Source organism: Dermacentor albipictus, chromosome 5 (genome assembly GCF_038994185.2).
Source record: "Dermacentor albipictus isolate Rhodes 1998 colony chromosome 5, USDA_Dalb.pri_finalv2, whole genome shotgun sequence".
Classification (NCBI taxonomy): Eukaryota; Metazoa; Arthropoda; class Arachnida; order Ixodida; family Ixodidae; genus Dermacentor; species Dermacentor albipictus.
In genome coordinates, this window is record NC_091825.1 from 144,402,870 (window position 1) to 144,425,571 (window position 22,702).

Genomic DNA, 22,702 nt, shown 5'->3' on the forward strand with positions numbered 1-22,702 from the left:
CTGCGACGATCAATATTTGCTTCGCGTAATGTTCAGGTTGTGGGTTTGGCTCCTACCTACGGCAATCTTTTTTTTTTCATCCACTCTGATTTCACTTTAATTTATCATTCCTACACTTCTTATGAAACTAAAAATAACAACTCAAGTGTCTGTCTTGGCTTCATAGGGTTATTATTTGCAGAGGAATAATGCAGACAGGTATCCCACTTAACACTGTCAGGAGATGATCCTCATGAAGAAATTAAATACACATATATTTCAATTCACTACGATTCAGTTTTTTTTCCATAAAACCTACTGAATGCATTTTTTGGGGAAAAAAGGGAATCAACCGATTGATGGGATCCAGATTCCTTTACTAGGCAATATATGACCAAGCAGAAAACAACAGAGGAAATGCGTTGCCAATAGCGGAACATAGAGCAGGAAAAGAAGAGAAAGAAAGGATAATGTCATAGTTTCGCCCGAAAGGCGAAGCATCGATTGTGATGGCAAGTTAGTAAACAGCTTTACGAAGCAAGGATAGTAGATTTATGGGTCGTATAAACTTGGAAACATTAGCCTACTAACGGGATTAACATGCATGGTGTCGGCGCGCACAAGCAAATATAAACACATCACACTTGATGAGCGCGGGCAGTCGCTGTCAAAACGCTGGGGCGAGCAAGCGCGGCAGCAGCAGCGAGCGAAGTCACCTTCGTGCGCTCTATCGCTGCAACAGAAGAGCGGCGGGAACACAGCGCGCACAAAGATTTGAGCCGTTTCCAGCTTGCTTTCAACTAACGGCGTTTTTCACTGGTCGATTCGGAGAAAGATTTCTTGCTCCGTGGCAACGAATCCGAATTTCACTCGGAGATCTGGAGCGGGTTTGTGCTTTCCGCTGGTCGTTTCAGATCAACTCGCCCGCATCGCTCTCATTTGCTCCGCCACAGAGGCGCGGATTCGGGCGGAAATAGGTCGCGTCACTTCCGTCTTCGAGCGAAATCGGTACGAGGTCGGTAGGCATGTGGCGCTGCGGTAGAGCTCGCGTTTAGCGATGAGAGCTTGGACGACAGCGGTTACGAGAGGTGCTGTACGAAGCCTCCTATGTACGCTGTCCATGCACAATCATTGCGGCCGCGACATGGAAATGGTGGACTCTGCGGCTGCCGCAGCCAAATTACGCACGGGGGACGGCGACTTTGGTTGCCGTGGAAATGTACACAGCAGAAGTCGGGCATGGTTTCTGGAACAGGTTTGCGAGACGTGATCGCTCGCGGAGCGTTCTTGCGCTCCGCTGGCCCATTCGGATTTGTGAAACCCGAACGCTCGCTCGAGGATTTCCTTGGCCGCTCCATATCCACCAGTGAAAAACGCCATAAGCACTTCTCGGAGTCGAAGGGACCCACCCCGCTTTCCTCCCGCGCTGCCTCCCCGCTTTGCTCCATTATGGCGCGTGACATTGAGCCGCAATGGTCAGTGTCCCTTGCGCCCGGCGGTCTCTGTACACGCCGCAGATGGCTTTCAAATCAGAGGCCCCGGCGGGCGCACGCGGGCGACCGCGCCGCCCCGAGTAGAACGCCTCCCCTCCTTCCCACCCCCACCTCCCTACCCATGGCGGACCTTGTCCTCGTCGCAGATGGCCTTCCAGATACAGCGGCCCGCGGCCCGGAGCGGACACGCGAGGGCGCTGGGGTCGCCCGGAGGGTGCACTCCCTGCCCTCCCACGGGAGCCTTGCGCGTGACGGAGTCGGGGCGCTATCTCTCTTCGCTGCGCGTGATTGAGTCGCGATCGCCGGATCACCCTCGCTATCAGTTCGCTCGCAAATACAGCACATGGCGCAGGGCGACGACGTTTTGGTGCATGGACTTTGTACGGAACCTCACGGCGACGGCGACGGCAGAAATGCGCTTGCAGTGTCCATGGAATTCCTGTTGCAATAAAACCGAACGATACAGTATTCATTTTATTACTAACAAAAGTGGGAATGTGCAACTACGTTTTGTTTTCACGTACACTTACGCGACAGTGCAATGGCATACAGCGCAGCAATTTACGCTACCCTGACGTAATTTTGTAGCAACATAACGATACAAGAGCAAACAGGATATACCACGAAACATATTAAAAATTAAAAACTAAAACAGAAATCATTGCCCCATGCTCAAGAAATAACATCTTGGCTCATTTCAACTAATGTTATTTAGAGACTGATATTTGTTCAATATATTATGCAGATATAGCGTTGCAACAAATGCAGTTTTATAATTATTGCGAAATCTGGAAACTAACTAAAGAGCTAAACTATTCGCGTACACGTGATAAGGTCTAGACAGCAAAATGCGACACTCATAGGGTGTTGTGAAACGTGTGAAGTAAAAGAAATTATAGCGCTTGACGAATACGAAATTTAGGTATACACATGTTCAACACTTACAATCTTAAAGTTCACAAACACGTGGAATTCAACGACACTTATAGAATTGACGCGATTGTACACTGCTTCCACAATATTTATACACAATATTTATCTATATTGTACACTGCTTGCACAATGTTTGTAACAGAAGGTTCCAGTTAATCATGTTTTTTGACCCATCATTAGCGAAAGCGGGCGACCGATGACAAACTCCTGCGAACGGACGTTCACTGAACACTTTATTTGCGGATTGTCGCAAAAATTGTTATTCGGATAGTAATTATATGTACATTCCAGGCGCATTTTTGCCGCCGCCGAGATGTTCTTTATAAAGTCCAAGGGCGTTAACATCGTTATCACGCGCCGTACGGTGCTTGTTCCACTGAAAGCTTGCGAGGGAGAGTCTGCTATGGGGGCTCAATCTCGCGCGCGCAAGAGAGGAAAGCGGAGAGGGAGAGCACCGTCTTGCCTCGCGTACAAGGAACCGGGGGGAAGAGGAGGGGAGGGGAGCGGTCACTACACCGACGGCCACGCGGACCCTAACTTGAAAGTGATCTGGGATGAGTACATGCCTAGGGTCGCCGAGGGCTCATAATTTTGTGTGTGCTGTGTTCTCGCCGCTTAGTTCGCGTTGAAACCGTGGGCAGAACGAAGGTCAATTCGCTCGCTGCTGTGGCCGTTCGTCCTCACGCTAGCATCTTGACAGCGAGCGTCCGTCGTGCTGATCGAGTGATATATGGTCATGTTTCCCTGTACGGGTACGACAGCATGCTTGTTACTTTAATTAATGGCCGAGGATACTATCAATATTTCGTACAGCTGTCTGCTAATTTGCTATCACAATCGATATTTCGTCATTCGGGCAAAGCCTACTTTTTTTCTTCATCATTGTTCCAGTGCTTCTATTTATCGATGCATTCCTCTTCCTTTCTCTGACAGCTGTTAGTTTCCTCGTTTGCAGGCTACCAGCTAGTTCATTTGGTTAGCTTACTTGGAAGACCAACTTTCGGAATGTCGGAAGGGGGTAAGGAGAATTTTCCTTTAATGGTAAAGCCTCCTCTCTGAAAATAATAAGAAAAAACGCTTCGATGTTGGAATTGACGACACAGTGAGGAATGGTGAACTGAAATGGTTTTTCCTCCATTGTGTCTTACACATTGGCCACTTACTCTCTCTCTCACTCCTCAAGTGTCTCAAGAGAGCAAGACACGTTCGACAAAATTGCCGAGGGCAAGAACTCGGAGGTCTTCCGCGTCCACACTTACACGGGCGACAGCGTGCTCAAGGTGGCGAAGCTCGGCTCCACGCAAGAGTCGCAAGAGCGCCTCCTGACCAAAATAAAGATAGCCTCGTGAGTATGCATGCCGCCGGCTCTGCTTAGTTTAGTGCAGTGTGAAATGACGCAAGGGCATCCCTCTTCCCCTATACGCAAGAACATGATCTCAGACCACGGAGTTCACACAAAAGGATCAAAGCATCAAATAAAACGATGTTCGAGAAGAACTTATTGCTGGGCTAGTTGGCGCATCTTACTGAAGTACTATAGCGCCAAAAAAGACGACACAAGAAGAGACACAGAGGAGCGCTTATTAACACCTTACTAACAGTTAGTAAGCGTTCGTCCGTCTCTCTTCTTGTGTCGTCTGTGTGGCGCTTTAGTATTTCAAAATGATGTTTGCAGCACTTCACCAATGCGTCTGCCACATCACAGATGTTGATTTGTAACATAAAGTCATTACAACTTAATAAGCTTCTTTATGACGGCGGCCGATTAGATGTCGTTACATGGACCAAATGTGCAACACAAATGCGGAAACGTATTGTCACGGAAGGATGAAAGAAGAGAGAGAAGAAGATCGCGGGACGCTGGCTGCTGCATGTGGTTGCTGGTCATCCATCTTAATTACTAAGACTCAGTTTGTATATATATTGTAAATACAATCTTCTGTACTTCCAACATCCCCGTAACATATTGGTGAGAGGTGCGGGTTACCACGGCTGGAAACGCAGCTCCGCAGTGGACGTCGCATCACCGTCCCAACCATGAATGACGGTGATCATGCGGAATCAACGTCGTTGCCGCCTCCTACGTCACCGTCGCATGCTAAGTCGCTGCCACCTTCGGTTGTCGTTGTGCAACCCAAGGTTCCTGGAACTTTCTACGGGACCGATGGCGCCGACGTTGAAGAGTGGGTGGCCATGTACGAACGCGTGAGTAGAATCAACAGATGGGACCCTACGCTTATGCTAGCTAACCTGTTGTTCTACTTAAGATGCATGGCAAAGGTGTAGTACGAAAACCACGAAGAGGAGCTAACCAGTTGGTACAAATGCAAAGAGAAATTGACAGAGTTGTTTCGCAAACCAGCGGGCCGTAAAATTGCCGCAAAGCAGGAACTGGCCTCCCGTGCCCAATTCCTCACGGAGTCCTATGTCTCACAAATCCGGGACTGGCTGACACTTTGTCGTAAGGCTGAACACGACTTGGCAGAAGGTGAGAAGGTCAGGCACGTGCTTAAGGGCATTGCTGAGGACGAATTCAATCTCCTCATGTGCAAGAGCTGCTCTACAGTTGATGCAAACATTAAAGAGTGCCGACAATTCGAGCAAGCCAAAAGCCGACGCGTCTTGCAACCATTCGCCAGACTTTCCAACACTGCCCCAGCGTCGACGTGTGAAAATCAACCCGCACAGCAGCACGCCCCGCCATCAGAAAACGTGGTGCGAATCGTTAGACGTGAAATGGATGCGATGGCGTCCACATCTTTCTGTTCTAGTAGGCCTGGTGCTACCACACTTTGAGTTCCCCTCGTATAAGCCATCGTTCGCCACGAACTTGAAAACATTGGTTTACATTCTGTGTGTGCTGTCGCCAATCCCAGAGCTAACGAACGCCCTTCTACTATTTTCGCTCCACCTCGACGCTTCTGTCCGCGCTATCGCAACCCGACTGTGTTGAGAACTGCGGACGACCAGCCGCTATGTTTCACTTGCCGCCGCATTGGTCATGTCTACCGATACTGTCGCAACAAGCCATTTTAATGGAAATGCCCGCAATGGTTCGCCCACCGCCGAGCCTAGCAGCGCCGTCAACTCTGCTAGCGACACGTGGTACATTCGCTCACCATCACCGTGCGGACACTAGTCTCGCTCACCGCAAACATATCACCCATCTTCCCGTTCGCCGCAGTCACATCGCCTTTCGTCCCCTGTGCTTTAGGCCGCACCATTTCGGAAAACTAGGAAATTCAGCCCTCGGAGGTGGTGCTGCATAGCCGACTACTGCAGCAAATCATCTGACTGTGCCCAGAAGAAGGTAATTGACGCTAAAATAAATGGTGTACCTGTGCAAGCACTCTTCCACACTGGAGCCCACGTTTATGTGATGATTGCTAGCATACGTAGACGTTTAGAAATGGTCCTCACCCCAGCAGCTGCCCGAGTGCTTCGTGCGGCCGACGGCGGCGTGCTGGTTGTTCTTGGAGTGTGTACTGCTCGTTTAAGTATAGCCAGTCGCCCTACTTCTCTTTGCTGTGATCGACTACTGCCCTCACGATGTTATCCTTGGATTAGTCCTTTATCCATTCTTTCTACTCTCATGGACGGCGCGACCGCCCTTCAGTTAGAACTGCCTCAACCCGCCGATGCTCCGAGCACCGCCCCACCACACTTGTGCTCGCTTCACGATGTGCATCTGTCACCCGAGGCCGTTACTTACGTCACTTTTGACCACCCAGGCACAGGTTCCTGACGGTGAATATGTGTTTCGCGCAATCATCGACTTGCTTTTGAGCCGGAACATTGCTGTTCCCCATACGCTGGTCACGGTTACTAATAACGTCGTCGTTCTACCGCTTCTGAATTTCAGCCTGTGCCCTCAAGTGATTCCGGCCGGCATGTTCTTGGCCAGTGTTTCTAGTGGTTCACAATTTGGCATTGCGAGTCTGAACGCCAAGACTGGTTTATTAGCCCCAATTGCAGCTCTCAGCTCTGGTTTCTTAACGGATGACTTAGGGAAAATGATTGCACCTGACATCACCTCTGCACCGGCCACGGACATACGTCTCCTGCTTGAATCATACAGTGACATCTTTGATTTCGGCGACAGGCCTTTGGGCCAAACATCAGTTTTTCAGCACCATGTAAACACTCGAGAAACGAATCCTATTTGTCGGCGTCCCTGTCGTGTATCGCATGCTGAACGTAGAGTCGTCCAATCAGGAGTGGACAAAATGCACCGCAAAGGGGTCATCGAACCATCAGCCAGCCCTTGGGCTTCGCCTGTCGTCCTTGTGAAAAAGAAAGATGGTACCTGGCGTTTTCGCGTTGATTATCACCACTTAAACAAGATCACGCGAAAAGACGTCTACCCACTCCCACACATGGCTGACGCCTTGGAATGCTTGCACGGAGCTAAATACTTCTCGTCCATCGAGCTTCGATCCGGCTACTGGCAGATTTCAGTTGATGAAATGGACCACGAAAAGACGGCCTTCATCACGCCGGATGGCTTATATCAGTTCAAAGTCATGCCCTTTGGCCTATGCAGTGCTCCTGCGACTTTCGAACGTATGATGGATTCTCTTCTGCCAGGCTAGAAATGGACCAGCTGTCTCTGTTACCCGACTCGCTGCCATTCTCGCGGTCTTCCGAAAAGCCGGCCTCCAACTGAACTCCACGAAGTATCAATTCGGGCGCCGTCAGATTACCGTGTTGGGACACCTCGTTTACGCATCCGCTGTCCAACCAGATCCGGGAAAAGTTCGTGCCGTACGCAGTTTCCCGATGCCACGTTCTGCTTCTGACGTGCGCTGATTCGTCGGCCTCTGTGCTTACTTTCGCCGCCGCTTCAAAAACTTCGTCGACGTTGCTCGGCCCTTGACAGATCTTCTAAACAAGATCTTCTAAACGCAGATTGGTTCCATTCCTTGATATGCCAGTCACTGTTTTTGCAGCCAACTATTGCCCACGCCTTCCCTCTACAGTACTACATTTTTCAGCAGGAATGGGTCGCACAGTGCGTCAGCAAGCACCCCGTCGCGTTTCCGACAGGCGATCACGCAGTAGCAAAACTAAAGTGGTAATGGTGTCGGTATTGCTGCGGCTTTCGCTGAGGCAACGGGAAGGCGCGCTGTCGAAAGAACCATCTCGTTCCATAAGAGCACAAGCGAACTGCTTCCCTACCATCAGGGGTCTGTCTGCAGGCAGCGAGCATGGCCTTCCAAGGCACCCGGTTCCTCGATCGGTCAAACGAAGCGCATCCAGGCTCCCAATACTCGACGCGACTTTCATTCGAGTTAATCTACAAATACGCTTCTTGTTCTTTTTCTTTTTTTTATTTTCCTAACCGTTCGAAGACTAATCAAGCGTATAAGGAGTAGCTTCGCTCTCATGCACCCTTGTAATCGTAGAAATGAAATTGAAAGAAGGTTAAGATTTATTTCGTATTGTTTTTGTTCTTTGTTCTTTGTTGTCTTTTTTTTCCACTGTTATAGGTATTTTCAAAAGAGTGAAGTACTGCAATAATGAACTTGACACGCCGAGAAACGGGCAGCCGCATATTTCAGTTATCTCCTGCACGGCAGCGCTTCTCTGCGTTTTCATCAACTATGCGTTCATTTAGCACACCTGGCGCCATCTTCTCATATCCACGTCTGACTTGGCATCTACATCGCTTTGCTTTCTGTCACTTCGCCTTTACACTAACCCTCTGTATTAACCATTTAGGCATGTGCGTACGAGCATTACTTCGTCTGTTGTGCTTATTTCTTCATCACCACACGTTCGTATAGAAAATTGCTCGTGGTTGCAACGTAGAGAGACGGCACATATGAAGCCCAGATTCCTACCTTGACGGTGTGCCACTGCATGTTTGTCATTCGACAAGAGATTACTTCGTCGTAGGAAAAATTTTAACTGAAGACAGCCCACCTGCAACTTAGACATTAGCCGTTAATCTGAACCGCCCCAAAAAACGGACGGCATGCAGTGCCTCAACGCCAGGAATCGGAGGTCCTCTTATTGCACCGAGCTTCGCCTTTGCCGCGGTCATAATTGGCGGAGGACAAAAAACAACACATTGTCCGTTACGCCAACAATGCGGTATGGGAACGTTGTGTAAGAATATTTATTTATTCCGCTGCACCTGCGTTCATGCGTTCATAGGCAATGAAATCAGCTTGATGAGCTTATTTTCAATCCACGGCTACACTTGACGTAGAGTTCCTATGATTATTTTCGATAAACTAAATTGTTTGCAACATTTTTCTGCCACTTTTCAGCAATTTCCCCGCTTACGGAAGCCTTTCTTCCGGCAACAGTAGCGCATTTATTAAAGCTGGACGGCGGGTCATCAGTTTAGGTCAACTGAATTTTTCCCTCTAGCGGGAAATCGCCTTACATATACAGTACGGGCAAGACTTGACAAAAAATTAGTGTTCCAGTAAAATTAACTGCATCGCTAATTTCTCTTACTTAAAGAAAGCATTGGTGTATGATGGGTTGCCATCTATAAAAAAAAAAGAAAGTACGATTTGTAGGCTTCCCTGTGTCATTTTTGTGGCAATCATTGCTGGAACACTAATTAAGACATTCCCTCTTAATTTGGTCCGTACTGTACGCACGGTGCTGCACCGAGCGTTGTCTGGCCCGACCAGTGCTTCTGCGTCCTCAAGACTCCAATTACGACCATGTATGAACTCTGGCACGTGAACTGCAGGGCCTGTGTCATTTACCGAATCCCATTTCCCTGTGGAAAGAGTTGCATAGGACAAACCGGTAGGAGCATTAATGATAGGCTTAGAGAGCACTGCAATAAAGTTAGCAAGGTTTCGCCGTTTGGCTTCCTCGCAATTCACTGTCACAAATGCGCATGCGTTCCGCGATTCGAAGATACAGTTATTATCGGGAGAAGCAAATGCGAATTCACTCGGCTCAACATTGAAAGTGCTCATATTGAAGAGTTTGGCAAAGCTTGTGTCAGCCATTCTTCCCTGTCACTATCAAAAAAAGAAGAGCTGGAATTCCAGAACCTGCGTTAAACATAATAGTTGTTGCTTAGTCTCCAAGTGCGCTGTACTGTCATTTGCTCTGTTAATCTTGGCAGTAGCCGCATGCTTCAAAACGAGAAAATGTGAGGGTATCAAAGTGGCGTCCATCCCGGAATAAAAATTGATGTTGGAAGTTAGCGCCTGTGTGTGTCTATTTTCTCTTCTACGTCCTCGTGTTTCTTGCACTACAAAAAAAAAAAAACCTGAAAAGCGATTGATCTGGCTTTGTTTAGCTCTTCGGTGGAAACAGTGATTTAAGGAAGCCAGTCGTTGGAGGCTATGGATATGCCACACTGAAAGCGTATAGCCGCATTTTCAAAAGAATATAACATGGGATTACATGTTTCCCCCAAAGGCAGTGTTCATGGCATAGCCCTTGTGCGAAATTTTTTACTCTGAATGTTTAATTGTGCCCCGCAACCGCAGTTTTCAAGTTATTCAAGAGAGAGAGAGAAATAACATTTATTTATATAGCCGGCAGATTGGTGGGGGGGCCAACCCCGCCTAGATGGCGACCAGAAGCCCTTGAGCTCTAGCGGCATCCTCGGCCTGCTGGACAGCCAAAAGTTGTTCTTCGGGGCCCGAGCTGAGTAACACGGTCTCCCACTGCTTCCGATCCTGAATTTTTTGGCCCTGTCGGGGCGCTCGACGGCAGGCCCAGATAATGTGATCCAGGTGCGCCCTATCTTGACAAAGTTTACAATTGGCCGAGTATTGGTCTGGGTAATAATGATTATAAGTCACCGGGTTTGGATATGTATTTGTTTGAAGGAGGCGCCATGCCACCGCCTGCTGCTTATTAAGTGATGGGTGGGCGGGAGAAAAACGCACCCTCCCTAATTTGTAATGATTAGTTATCTCCCTGTAGCCAACCATCCGGTCCCCTGTCAGCCCCAGCCGCGGCGCCCCGGTGGCTCGGCTTGTGAGTCCTCGAGCCACGGTGTCGGCCGCCTCATTGCCGGAAAGGGAGGAGTGCGCAGGCGCCCATATGATATGGACAACCCGCTCACCGCAGAAGTTTACCAGGATACGTTGTGATTCCGGCGAAATGCGCCCCTTTGCGTAATTTAAAATGGCGGTTTTAGAATCACTGATTATTATCGTGGCCAGTGTGGAAGCCATTGCGAGAGCAATGGCCGATTTCTCAGCCACCTCGGCTCTGTTGGTTTTAATAGATCCGCTGACCTTACGCTCACCTTCCGAGTTCACTGCAACGATACATATATTCTGATTATTCGTGTACTCTGCCGCGTCGACGTACACCACGTCCTGAGAGCGTTGGAATCTCCTCTGTATAGCCCTTGCCCTTTCCTCCCGCCTTTCCATGTGGTGTTCGGGATGCATGTTTTTGGGTAGCGGTGGAATAATAAGCTGCTTCTTTATGTCGTGGGGAATGTCTACTTTAGTGCCATACTGTAATGCGTATGTTACTCTAAGCTTGTTAAGTATGTGCCTACCAGTAGGTGTTTGTGAGAGTCTTTCATATTGCGCTATCGTATGGGCTTCTGTGAATTTTTCGAGCGTATTGTGGACACCTAAGGCTAGGAGCCTGTCGTTCTATGTGTTTATCGGCAAACCTATGGCTTGTTTGAATGATCGTCTAATGATGCCTTCAATTTTTGTCTTTTCTGCTACTTGGAGATTTAGGTAAGGGGTTACATATACTATGCGGCTGATGACAAAAGCCTGGACTAGTCGTACCAGATTGTTCTCTTTCATCCCATAATGGCGATTTGCTATTCTCTTAATTAGTCTCATTGTTTGTTGTGCGCTGTTTTCTAGTATTCTGATTGTTTCCCCGTTGTGACAGTTCGCTGATACGTGAAGTCCGAGGACTCTAATGCTGTCGACAATAGGTATTTGGTTGCCATTTACAAAAAGCGTGATGTATGGTTTATCCGTAGAACTCTTACGGCCCCTGCGTGTCGGTCGGTATAGACGTAATTCTGATTTTTGCGGCGAGCATCTCAATCCTTTATCCAGGACATATTTCTCAACCGTATGTATGGCTGTTTGGAGGATTTCCTCAATCTGCCAATAACTTCCACATGTTACCCAAAAGGTGATATCATCGGCGTACAGGCTATGCTGTAATTCTTCTATATTTTCTAGTTCTGCTGGCAGGCCAATCATAGCTACATTGAAAAGAAAGGGAGATAAGACTGATCCTTGTGGTGTGCCCCGGCTTCCCAGTTTTACGTCTTTGGACTTCACTTCACCGATTGTGATTTGCCCAATACGGTCAGAGAGAAAGTCTTTAGCATACGCGTGGGTTCGTTGCCCCACTCCTAGGCCTTGTTAGTTTTCTAAGATAGCCCTGTGGGTGATATTATCAAAGGCCTTCGTAAGATCAAGACCAAGGATAGCTTTTGTATCTAGTGTTTGTGGTGCCGCGTCTATTATTTGGTGTTTGATTTGCGACATAATGTCTTGTGTAGACAGTTTTGGTCTAAACCCAATCACGGTGTGCGGGAAAAGGCCATTATCTTCCATGTAATTAGTTAGACGTGTGAGGATAACGTGCTCCATGAGCTTGCCAGCACACGACATGAACTGCAAAGGCTATACGTAGGAAATACAACCAAAGTTATTCAAGAAGTACATTTATTTTCAAGGAGCTCTCAGGGCCCTTCAATCTCTTTTTCTAAATTAAAGAGTTTCCAAGGATTTCAAGGAGGTGTACGAACCGTGCGACTTGGTTTGCAGAAACTAACTACGGGAATCCGTGGGGATCGGTAACGTCACGGGCCGGGGCAGCTACGATTTGCCGTCTGCGCTACGTCTTTCCGCGGTGCCCAGACGCAGCCGTTCGCATAGCGCAGGCCCGTCGGGTCGACCTTCATCTTCAGTGGTGACACCGCAGCTGCCGTGTACGGTTTCAGTTTCCTGGAGAGCTTTGCCACAACCTGCGGGGTGCGCACGCAGCGTCCTTACGGTACCGAGAGTTATATCGGCGAGAACTGGGGCAACGAGAATCGACTACGACGGCGAGAGCAAAATGCGTCAAAAATGCGCCAGGGAAGCGGGGAGGAAGGTTCGAACACCAAGCAGCAGAGAAAAGGGTCTGCTGACCGTACTGACCCGAAGCAGAAGAAATCCGCCAAAGTTTTTTTCTGACCAGCACACGCCTTCAGTATAATGCCCATCTTAAAACGCGAATATCCACTTGCTCTCGCAGTTTTTCCACCACGCTCACTGACTGATCCAGAGCGGGAGCCACACCACTCCACCGAGACATAACAGACAGTATTGAGCCCCACTCTACCTCCCTTAGCACCGCTCCGGAGTCACCCTGAAGGAGGCTACCCTCAATCCGCTTCTAATCTTTCCTGGGCTGTTTCCGGTGCTTTAATTTATATGTGATCACTGAAACTGCCGCGGCGACGTAGAAGTGCCGTTTGAGCGCCTCAAGCAAAAGGCATGACGTGTAGCAGTGTAACGACCACGGTAGCGCAATATAAACGCACAGCGCGCTTCTGCCTTCAATGTTTTTTTATCGAGCGGTCGCGGTAGCTACACCTAGCAAACGCGGTGCGTCTCACAAGAGAAGCGATGTGCCTCCGAGATCTCTATCGTGAACCTGCACGCCGAACCATATATTTTGGGGGTAATGTAGCGCATACGTTGCGAGAGGATGATTTACATCCACAATGTTAAGACCACAGATTCAGGTACGAATCGGCAACATGATGCAAATCGCAGAGACACAGCATATTTGTGCATGACTAGTATGCGAGAACGACATCAGAGAATCAGACGCGACGCCGCGGAATTTGAAGATAGCCTTGAATTTTCATATAATAATTTCAATCACATTACTGAAAAGTTACGACTAGCTGACGTCGCTTAAGTGACGCTTCAAAATGCAGCTACCCAAAATTAAATCATGCATTTGGCACAGAAGTAAGCCTTGTATGAATATATATATATATATATATATATATATATATATATATATATATATATATATATATATATATATATATATATATACGCTGTAAAGAATAAACCACAGTGCCTCTTGTACGACTCCAAACTATTGCGTCGCTCGACCGCGCTAGCCAGGTTTCGCCCAAGAGCTGATACACAAGTATACTTGCTGCAATTAGAATAAAATTAAAACGTTATTAGACCGATTGCAGCTCTCCCCATGTTCGACTGACGTGGTCACTGCGCTTCTGCCACGTACACAAACCTCCTAGGCTAACATTTCGTAACCATCAACTCACTGCAGGTAGTCCAATCACTGGCATTTTAGCGGTTGTTTCTCAAGCAACTCGCTGTAGAATAAATAGCCAAATTTAAGAGCGTTGTTGAAGCGCAGTGTCTAGTTCATTCCAGGGGCGGCACATCCTCATAGTCGAAGGTCGAGAAGGGAACTTCGTGTTGAAGCGTGTTGGTCAAATCCGGAGCCACAGATGCCAAGCCCCCTTTGATCTACCCAATGAAGGTTGTGAGCCGTCTTAATAAACGACTTTGACATACTTACTCAAGAATTTCGTCTTTCAACAAACCAACCTTCCCAACAATTCAGCATTCCGTAATCCGCTCTTGCCAACGGCTTTCTGGACGCCAGGTTGTTGAGTTCACATGGATCACGTTGTGTGTCGAACAGGTATCGGCCCTCGCCGCGCACTTCAATACCCGACAGAGAGGGATCCTGCCACAAGCACCGCACCGCGACCTTCTGACGCTAGCCGGATGACACTACCAAACCACCTCCGCGGTCGACCACCTTCCTCGGGGTCTTCCAGGTTTGCGACGACTTCATCAGCCGGCCTAAGTGCTGCACCGCGGCCTCCTCGCTTTCAAACTCGGGCATGCCGCCTGGTGTGTGGATGTGTTGCTGGGGTGTATCGTCGCCAAAGGGACCCTGCACTTGGGACATCCGATCTGCGATACGTGTTTGTGGTCACCGTGCCGGTAGAACGACAGCCCACAAGCGGAGTAAGTGCTTACAGGAATTCGTGGCGAGGCCTCATCATGGCACTTTCGGATTTCGCATTAGACAGGGCTGGCCCTGGTCGAGGCCGTCGATGGCGCCTATAGGCGACTGATGCGGCAACCTGATCAAGATGAATCGTTCTTGCGCAGACGTTAAGGCTCTTAAACGCTTCTAGCTTACACGGTTATTTCAGGCCTAAAAGCTTCTTGAGTATTTTCCATGTCACACTTTCATACGTACCTTCCCCTTGTTAATAATTCACGTGTCCCGGTAATCGAAGCGTTCGTGCTCTTTTAACTTTCTTAAGTCCTTCGTTACCCGAAACAGCATGTTAGCTTCCGGTTAATTACCAGACCATTTACGGCAGACTCCCGGTTCTTTTGGCAGCAAATAAATCCCACATAGAGCTCTCAAATAAAAAAAGCGTTGTCTAGTGTAAATTGATTCGGCGTTTCCTTCTAGCGGTACCCTTCCGGAGTCGACACTCACGGGCAGCCGAGTACAGAGTGGGCAGCCAGTCGACCAAATGCACTGTTCAGGGCATGACCACCCGGGAACCACGCTCGAGCAGCGAGCTCCACACAAGCGCCGGCACACGGATTCCGCATTCCCACCGCGTGCCCTTGACAGCCCGCAGCGGCCAGTTGGAGCCAGTGTTCGAGAACGTTTCCCACGGCATGCCACCGTTGTCACTGGTGAACACGATGAAGCTGTTGCCGAGCATGCAACGTCTATGCAGGGCCTCGACGACGCGGCCGACGTACTCGTCCAATGCGTCCACCGCCCCTTGTGAGAGTCAGCCATAACATGCTATGTTTAGCTTGACGTACTCGTAATGTGACCAAAGGAGGGTATTGTGGCCACTCGGGTAAGCATCAAACGTACACTGAAACGGATTCGCTGTCTGCAACAACTGAAAGGGAGACCAAAAAACAACACTAACTTTAGTCTGCTGAAGTGTCCTTCAAGACTACCGTATTTGTTTGAACAAAGTGGACGTTTTTTTTTCTGTTCTTGAAAATCTTTCCTGTGACGGTGACTAAAAACTTGCTCAGTTTGAGCGCACACTAGAGCTAGAGTCGGGAATGCGCCTCGAAGGGCCAACGTTTGCAAAAAAGTTCCGGGCTCGAGCAGGTTGACCCGCGGGAGCTGCCGCCAAACCCCTTTATTGAGTAAAGGCCTGGGTTTACCGAGGGAGAGGGACGTGGAGGCAAGAGCGCCAAGAACCAGCAGTAATCTGTGCTTCCCACGGGAAGACATGATGTTTTAAATAGAGTAGGTACCCACATGAAACAAGACATGAGAAATATTCGGCAGTACACATACAGATCCAATTAACCATTTTTCATAGCGCGATAGGCTGATTTACAGCCAAGCCGACTCACGCACACTTTCTAAATCTTTACGAAAACACATCTCAGTGAACTATCAGTAGCTATCAGTCTGCCGCCACTTGTTTGCTTAAGCCCACTGAAGTCCCGGTCACTGCGGAATATGTCATGGTTAGGTGGAAAAAATTCTGAAGTGGTGACTTCACGGCAAATCCATGTTACAGAAATAACAATATTAGGAAAAGAAGAGGAAACAACCTTAGAGAAAAAGTGACGCAAAATTACTGCCACACCGTATCCTAGACGGTATATTAAAAGATCACCTGAAAAACCTTCAAACAAACGTTGTAATTGCTACAGATGCTTCAAAATGTGAAGAAAAGTCAGGTGTAGGAATATTTTCCACGATTCTCGATTGGACATTTTCTCTTCCGCTGCCAGATTTCATACCGATTTTTTTAGCCGAATTCGTGGCCGTGGTGCTGGCATTACGCAAATTAGGACCATCAATTACGTCAGCCGTGATAGTTACTGATTCTTTATCATTGTGCTCATCCCTTACTGCTTCTAGTGATTCTCGCGTGATGAGGACATTTCAATCATTGGTACCTGGTTACTTGAGAAGCGTGCGTTTGATTTGGGTGCCCGGCCATAAAGGAGTAATCATTAATGAAATTCCAGACTCTCTAGCCAAGGCATCGATAAGTGGCCCGATTCTTCCTTGCTGCCCTTTGACTGCTTATGTAACTGCAGCTAGATTTCGCAGGAGTATCATTATACAGTCAATATCAGGCTCCGCAATTACTAACGCTGTGGATTACGGACATCTCCTGCACCCTTGGAACAGAAATTTTTGCCGAACACGGAAAATTGAAGTGTCCATCACGAAGCTGCGCTGCCGTATACCTGCATTGAACTTCTACCTCCACAGGTCTGGTCTGGTCCCCTCACCATTTTGCTCATTCTGTGGCGAAGCGGAGACAATAGATCATTTCTTGTTGTCTTGCAGACGTTTTTCTATTATAAGAAAACGACTACTCGAAATCCCGCTTCGCTCTAATGGTCTGACTTTATCAGTGCCTGTGATCCTATCTTTTAATAATAATAATATTTGGGGTTTTACGTGCCAAAACCACTTTCTGATTATGAGGCACGCCGTAGTGGAGGACTCCGGAAATTTAGACCACCTGGGGTTCTTTAACGTGCACCTAAATCTAAGCACACGGGTGTTTTCGCATTTCGCTCCTATCTTTTGGAGCCTCCATTGTTGGGTTCAGCCACAGAAATGTTTGCTTGGCGATCCAAAATTACCTCATCAAAACTAATCGATTTCCATGTTAGATTGATCGTTCTCCCTCCCAACCATAGCTTTCTTTTATTTCTTATCTTTTATTAATTGTTATTGTTATTATTATTATTATCTTATACCCGGTTTTCATCTGATTATTTCCTTTTTTCTCCAAACACAAAACGTTTACTTTAAAACTCACACGCCCAAATTGTTAACTCCCTTGTTATCATTATTATTATAGGCACCTAATTAAACCGCCCGATTCTTGGCCAATGCCCCACTGTGGCTATGTGCCACGGCCACTCAGGACAACAACAACAACAACGACGCACCTAATAGTGTGCAAAAACCAAGAGTGTTTGAACTTCGGAAGTTATCTCAGAACAACAAAGCCTGATGCAGAACCGGCCCATAGTCAATCAATAAATCAATCAATAATTTATTCAACATGCAGTTTTCAGTACTGATGCACAGAGAAAGAAAAATAGATAGAAATGTACAACTTCACCTAAAGGTATTAGAACTGTAACGAAGAAGAAGCGCCGGTTAACCCGGCGCGTCTCCAGCGTATGAAATGTAAGGCAGTGCCGGTCAGTCAGGCGCATCACCAACGCTTTACGCACGGGGCCGGTTCGGACTGCTCGCCGGGTTTTTTGGCTACCGCACCGAGTTCGACATCTTTCTCCTCGCGTACCCTGTCAATAAACACCTTGACATTTGGTGTAGGTGCGGGGTACGATTCCATCAACGCTGGAACTTCGAAGACGAAACCTACGACCATCTCGGCCCATGCCGGACGATACTGCCCGGCCTTCTCGAACCATGCCTGACGATCCAGCTCAACAAGCTGCAGTCACTGCACCAACTGTCATCTGTCCTGGCGTGCAGCGTCAGCGGGATCCTGCTATTTTTGCGGGTACCGGTGACCAGGACGCCGAGGACTGGCTCGCCTCGTACGACCGAGTCAGCGCGCATAACCACTGAGACGATACGGCAAAGCTCAACAACGTAATTTTCTACTTGAGCAACGTTGCACATTTTTGGTATAGTAACCACTAATCCGACACTCCAACATGGTCGGCGTTCAAGACCAACTTCACAGAAGTCTTTGGTCGTCCTGCGGGCGCGCCCGGCAACCAGGTGAGAATTTGACCAGCTACATCGAAGACGCCGTTGATCTGTGCAACAGAGTCGACGCAACGATGCCAGAAGCTGACAAGATCAGGCATATCCTCAAGGGAATTGAGGACAAGGCCTTTCAAATGTTGGTCGCCCGAAACCCGACCGCGCGTTGTCTGTGATCATTCCGCTGTGCCAGTGTTACGACGAGCTTCGAAGGCAGCGAGTAGTCGCACGACATCCGTCGTCAGAATTCGCCGCTGTCTCAGGTCTGACGCTAGATGTTGACGAGTCGCCTCTAATGCACCAGATAAAAGAATTCGTACCAGAAGAAGTTGCTCGGCAGCTTCCCCTGTGCCCTTTACGCACGCGCAACCATACTCTCCATTGACACCGGGGTTACAGAGCGTCATCAAGGCGCAAGTCGCCGAATTCCTGCCAGCTGTTATTCAACCGCCTACCGTCGCGGCGCCCCTGACGTGCGCTGACGTCGATGCTAGGCCGCCCATCGCTTCACGTCCACCTCTCCAAGCTGTTGCGCGACCGCCCCCGATTTCCTTCTCACCGCCTGCACGTCAGCCAAATCCTTGGCGCTCCGCGGACGACCGCCCAATTTGTTACCACTGTGGTATTCCGGGACACGTTGCCCACTTTTGTCGACACCGTATGCTGTATGTATGAGAACCGCCGACCCATGAACACTTACGCCCCTCGACAACTGCAATCTCCTGTGCCGGCCGCCGGATGAAACCCCTGTTCTCAACCATGCTCTTCGTTCCCCATCCCCACGCCGCCGCTCCAACTCACCAATGAGACGCCGGCCAAGCCCTCTATCTCAGGTAAACTAAGTGTCGCAGTTCCCGAGGCTAGAACTGCGTCCGCTTCGATTTGCCAAAGGCCTCGAAATAACCTCTGCAGCGTCATTGAGGTATACGTCGAAGGGATTCTAACATTCGCACTGGTCGATACGGGCGCAGTAATTTCCGTGATACGCGCAGGAATTTGCCGACGAATAGGAAAAGTAACGACGATACTTTCCGGAGTGTGAGTACTGCGAGCGCACAGCCTGTGGAACCAGTGGGAGCCTGCACGGCACGTGTTGTCATCGAGGAGTCGCTTTATATCATTGAATTAGTTGCGCTGCCGCCCTGCTCCCGCGATGTTATCCTACGCTGCGATTTCCTTTCGTCAAACAATCCCATCATTGACTGTGCCCGCGCCGAGGTGGTGTTGTGTTTTCTTGCCGATGCAGCCATGGACCAAGATCCTGTGACGTCTACACGAATGCATGTGGCCGAAGTTGCTGATATCCCTCCTCGGCCAGCCACCGTCGTCTCCGCATCTTGCCCATCAGAACGTGACGCAACCGCGCTATTCACGCCATGTGACTACGTCCGTCGCCGTTCCTTTCCGTTGCCCATTGCCGTCACTGCTCTCAGCTGGCCGTGGCGTCATGTGTGTGCGCAATGTGTCTTTTCTGCCGATTACTTTGGATCGCGAAGAGTGCCTCGGTTACGTGCAAACTGTGTATTCTTCAATGCTCTTCAATGCTCCCGACGATGCACATTCGACATCCCTCGCCGACCTCGATAGTGCCAATCGACCGCCGTTGGAGTGCTTCCATCCGTCAATCTCCGGTGGTCTGACAACCACACAATGCGCGCAACTTTTCAGCTTGCTACGCGAATGTACCGCCTCCTTCGACTGCGATGAACTTTATCTCGACCGCACCACCGCAGTATGGCACAGTATCAACACCGGTTCGTACGTCCTACTCCTGCAGCTTCCTTACCGTGTCTCGGCTTCTGAACGCCGTGTCATCGACGAACAAGGGAGCGATATGCTTCGGCGTGGTGTGATTCAGCCGTCCCACAGCCCGTGCTCGTAACCAATCGTCCTCGTAAAAAAAAAAATATGGTTCTATTCGCTCCTGCGTAGGTTACAGACACCTTAACAAAATTACGCGCACGGACGTTATGCCCTACCGCGCATAGACGATGCTCTTGACTGTTTGCAAGGTACCGAGTTCTTTTCCTCTTCGGATTCGCGGTCTGGATATTGGCAAGTCCCCATGGCAGAGGCCGACCGCTCGAAAACCGCTTTCGTCACACCGGACGGATTATACAAATTTAATCTCATACCATTCGGCCTATGTAATACAAATTTAATCTCATACCATTCGGCCTATGTAATGCGCCCGCTACTTTCGAGCGTATGATGGACAGCATCTTGCGCGCTCTCAAGTAGCACACGGGTTTGTGCTACCTAGATGACGTCGTTGTCTTCTCACGTGATTTCCCGACTCACCTCCAACGACTAAGAGGTATTAAGCTGCCTTACAAAGTCTGGCCTGCAGCTTAACATCAAGAAATGCTTTTTTGCTGCCGTAAGCTTAACATCATAGGCCACGTCGTATCCAAAGAAGGCGTGCTTTCAGATCCTGCAAGACTCCGTGCAGTTGCGGAGTTCCCCAAACCCACAAACCTGAAGACACTACGCAGTTTCATCTGTCTCTGCTCCTATTTTCACCGCTTTGTGAAGAACTTCGCTATGTTCATCGCCCCTTTGAATCAACTGCTGGCTGGAGACAACGCCCTATTCGCCTGGTCGAAAGCATAGGATGATGCGCTCACAACCCCTTCGCCATTTGCTCACCTCTCCTGCTATTCTGCGACATTTTGACCTCACTGCCCCAACTGAGGGCCATACAGTTGCTAGTGGAGTCGGCATTGGGGCGTTTCTTGCCTAACGCAAACGTGGTCTTGAGGAATGCGTCGTTGCTTATGCTAGCCGCACGCTGACAAAGTCGGAGCTAAACTACTCTGTTTCAGAAAAGGAGTGTTTAGCCATACTGTGGGCCCTTACGAAATTTCGACCTTACTTATACGGCCGCGAATTTCATGTAGTAACGGACCACCATGCGCTGTGCTGGTTCTCCTCATTGAAAGACCCCTCTGGCCGCCTCGCACGCTGGCCACTCCGTTTGCAAGAATACAACATCCGGGTCGTGTACCGCTCTGGACGCAAGCATACCGATGCCCACGCTCTCTCCCGCTCGCCCATTTCACCTGACGCTCACAGTCTTTGCCCACTCAACTTTGTCCTGTCAGCACTTGCTATCGATGACATACGCTCTGAGCAGAGCTAAAACCCGTGGGTTTCTTCGCTTTTGGAGTTTCTCGCTGATCCTGCAACTGTTACAGCATTTAGGACGCTGCCACGGCAGGCGCATCACTTTGATGTTCGCCACCAACCCCTCTACCATGGCAACTATCTCCCCAAGGGTCGGCGATGGCTCCTCGTAATATCGCGTCATCTTAGGGCTGATTTATGCGCATCGTTTCACACGGATCCCCAATGTGCACACGGTGGCGTGTTAAAGACCTACACCCGCCTTAGGCTCCGGTATTACTAGCCTGGCATGTACTAGTTCTTTCGCAAGTACTTCCGCTGCTGCCTCGACTGCCAGTGCCAAAAGTCGGTCCTTACTTCCACTGCCGCACCTTTGCAGCCGCTTCCTTGTCCGTCCCATCATCTTCATCGCGTCGGAATTGACCTTAACGGTCCACTTCTTTGTACCGCGGCTGGCAACCGCAGGATTATCTTTGCAGTGGATCATCTCACACACTATGCAGAAACTGCTGCACTTCCATCTGCCACTGCCCAAGACGCTGGATCATTCATACTACGGCATTTTCTTCTTCGTCACGGAGCCCCTCGGGAACTTCTTAGTGATCGAGGCTGCCCTTTTCTATCGGTAGTCGTCACGTCGCTTCTGAAGGAGTGACATCACCCACGGGACCACTAGCGCATACCATCCGCAAACGAACGCGTTGACGGAGCGTTTCCAGCGTACTCTTGGCGACATCCTCGCCACGTACATGTACATCGCGTCCGACCATTCCAACTGGGACGCTTTGCTTCCAATCGTCCCGTTCGCCTATAATACTGCCATTCAAGCCACCACTGGTTTTTCACCGTTTTTCTTACTTCCTGCGCCATCGATACCATTCTACCCTACCAGCCTGGTTCACCAGAATGTGTTCCTGTTTCTCAAGCTGCGTAGCATGCCGAAGAATGCAGACAACTCACCCGCTGTCTTACCACCACAGATCAGACACTCGCGGTGGCTCTGACCCCCCAAGCTTCCCTTCTGATTCATTGGTTTGGCTGTGGATTCCACCTTTAGCTCCCGGCCTTTATTCTAAGCTGCTTCCACTATATCATGGACCTTACCGTGTTATTGCACAAACTTCTCCCGTCAACTATGTCGTCGAGCCTGTGTCGCCGTCTTCTGATCAGCGCCGTCGCGGTCGCGAAATTGTTCACGTAGATCGGCTCAAGCCCTTCTACGATCCCTCCATTCTACCTTATGCTTAGATCGCCAGGATTGCGCCTGTTTCTCCGGTCGACAAATGTAACGAAGAAGAAGCGCCGGTTAGCCCGGTGCATCTCCTGCGTATGAAATATGAAGAAGTGTCGGTCAGTCAGGCGCATCACCAGCGCTTTACGCACTAAGGCCGATTCGGACTGCTCGAAATATTTTTGGCTACCGCTGAGTTCGACCT

At 49.2% G+C, this 22,702-nt stretch overlaps 1 protein-coding gene across 3 annotated transcripts in view; it reads left to right on the forward strand.

The window, feature by feature from the left end:
- LOC135906316 (uncharacterized) overlaps positions 1-22,702 on the forward strand; it is a 67,578-nt gene that overhangs the window by 10,105 nt on the left and 34,771 nt on the right. For all 3 annotated transcript variants that reach the window (XR_011514647.1, XR_011514648.1, XM_070539131.1), the window contains exons 5-6: positions 3,589-3,750; positions 14,856-15,182. Coding sequence is in view for 1 of the 3 variants with exons in the window: in XM_070539131.1 (XP_070395232.1) it covers positions 3,589-3,750; positions 14,856-15,182 (489 nt within the window). In the remaining 2 variants the exon portion in view is untranslated. The remainder of the gene's footprint in view (positions 1-3,588; positions 3,751-14,855; positions 15,183-22,702) is intronic.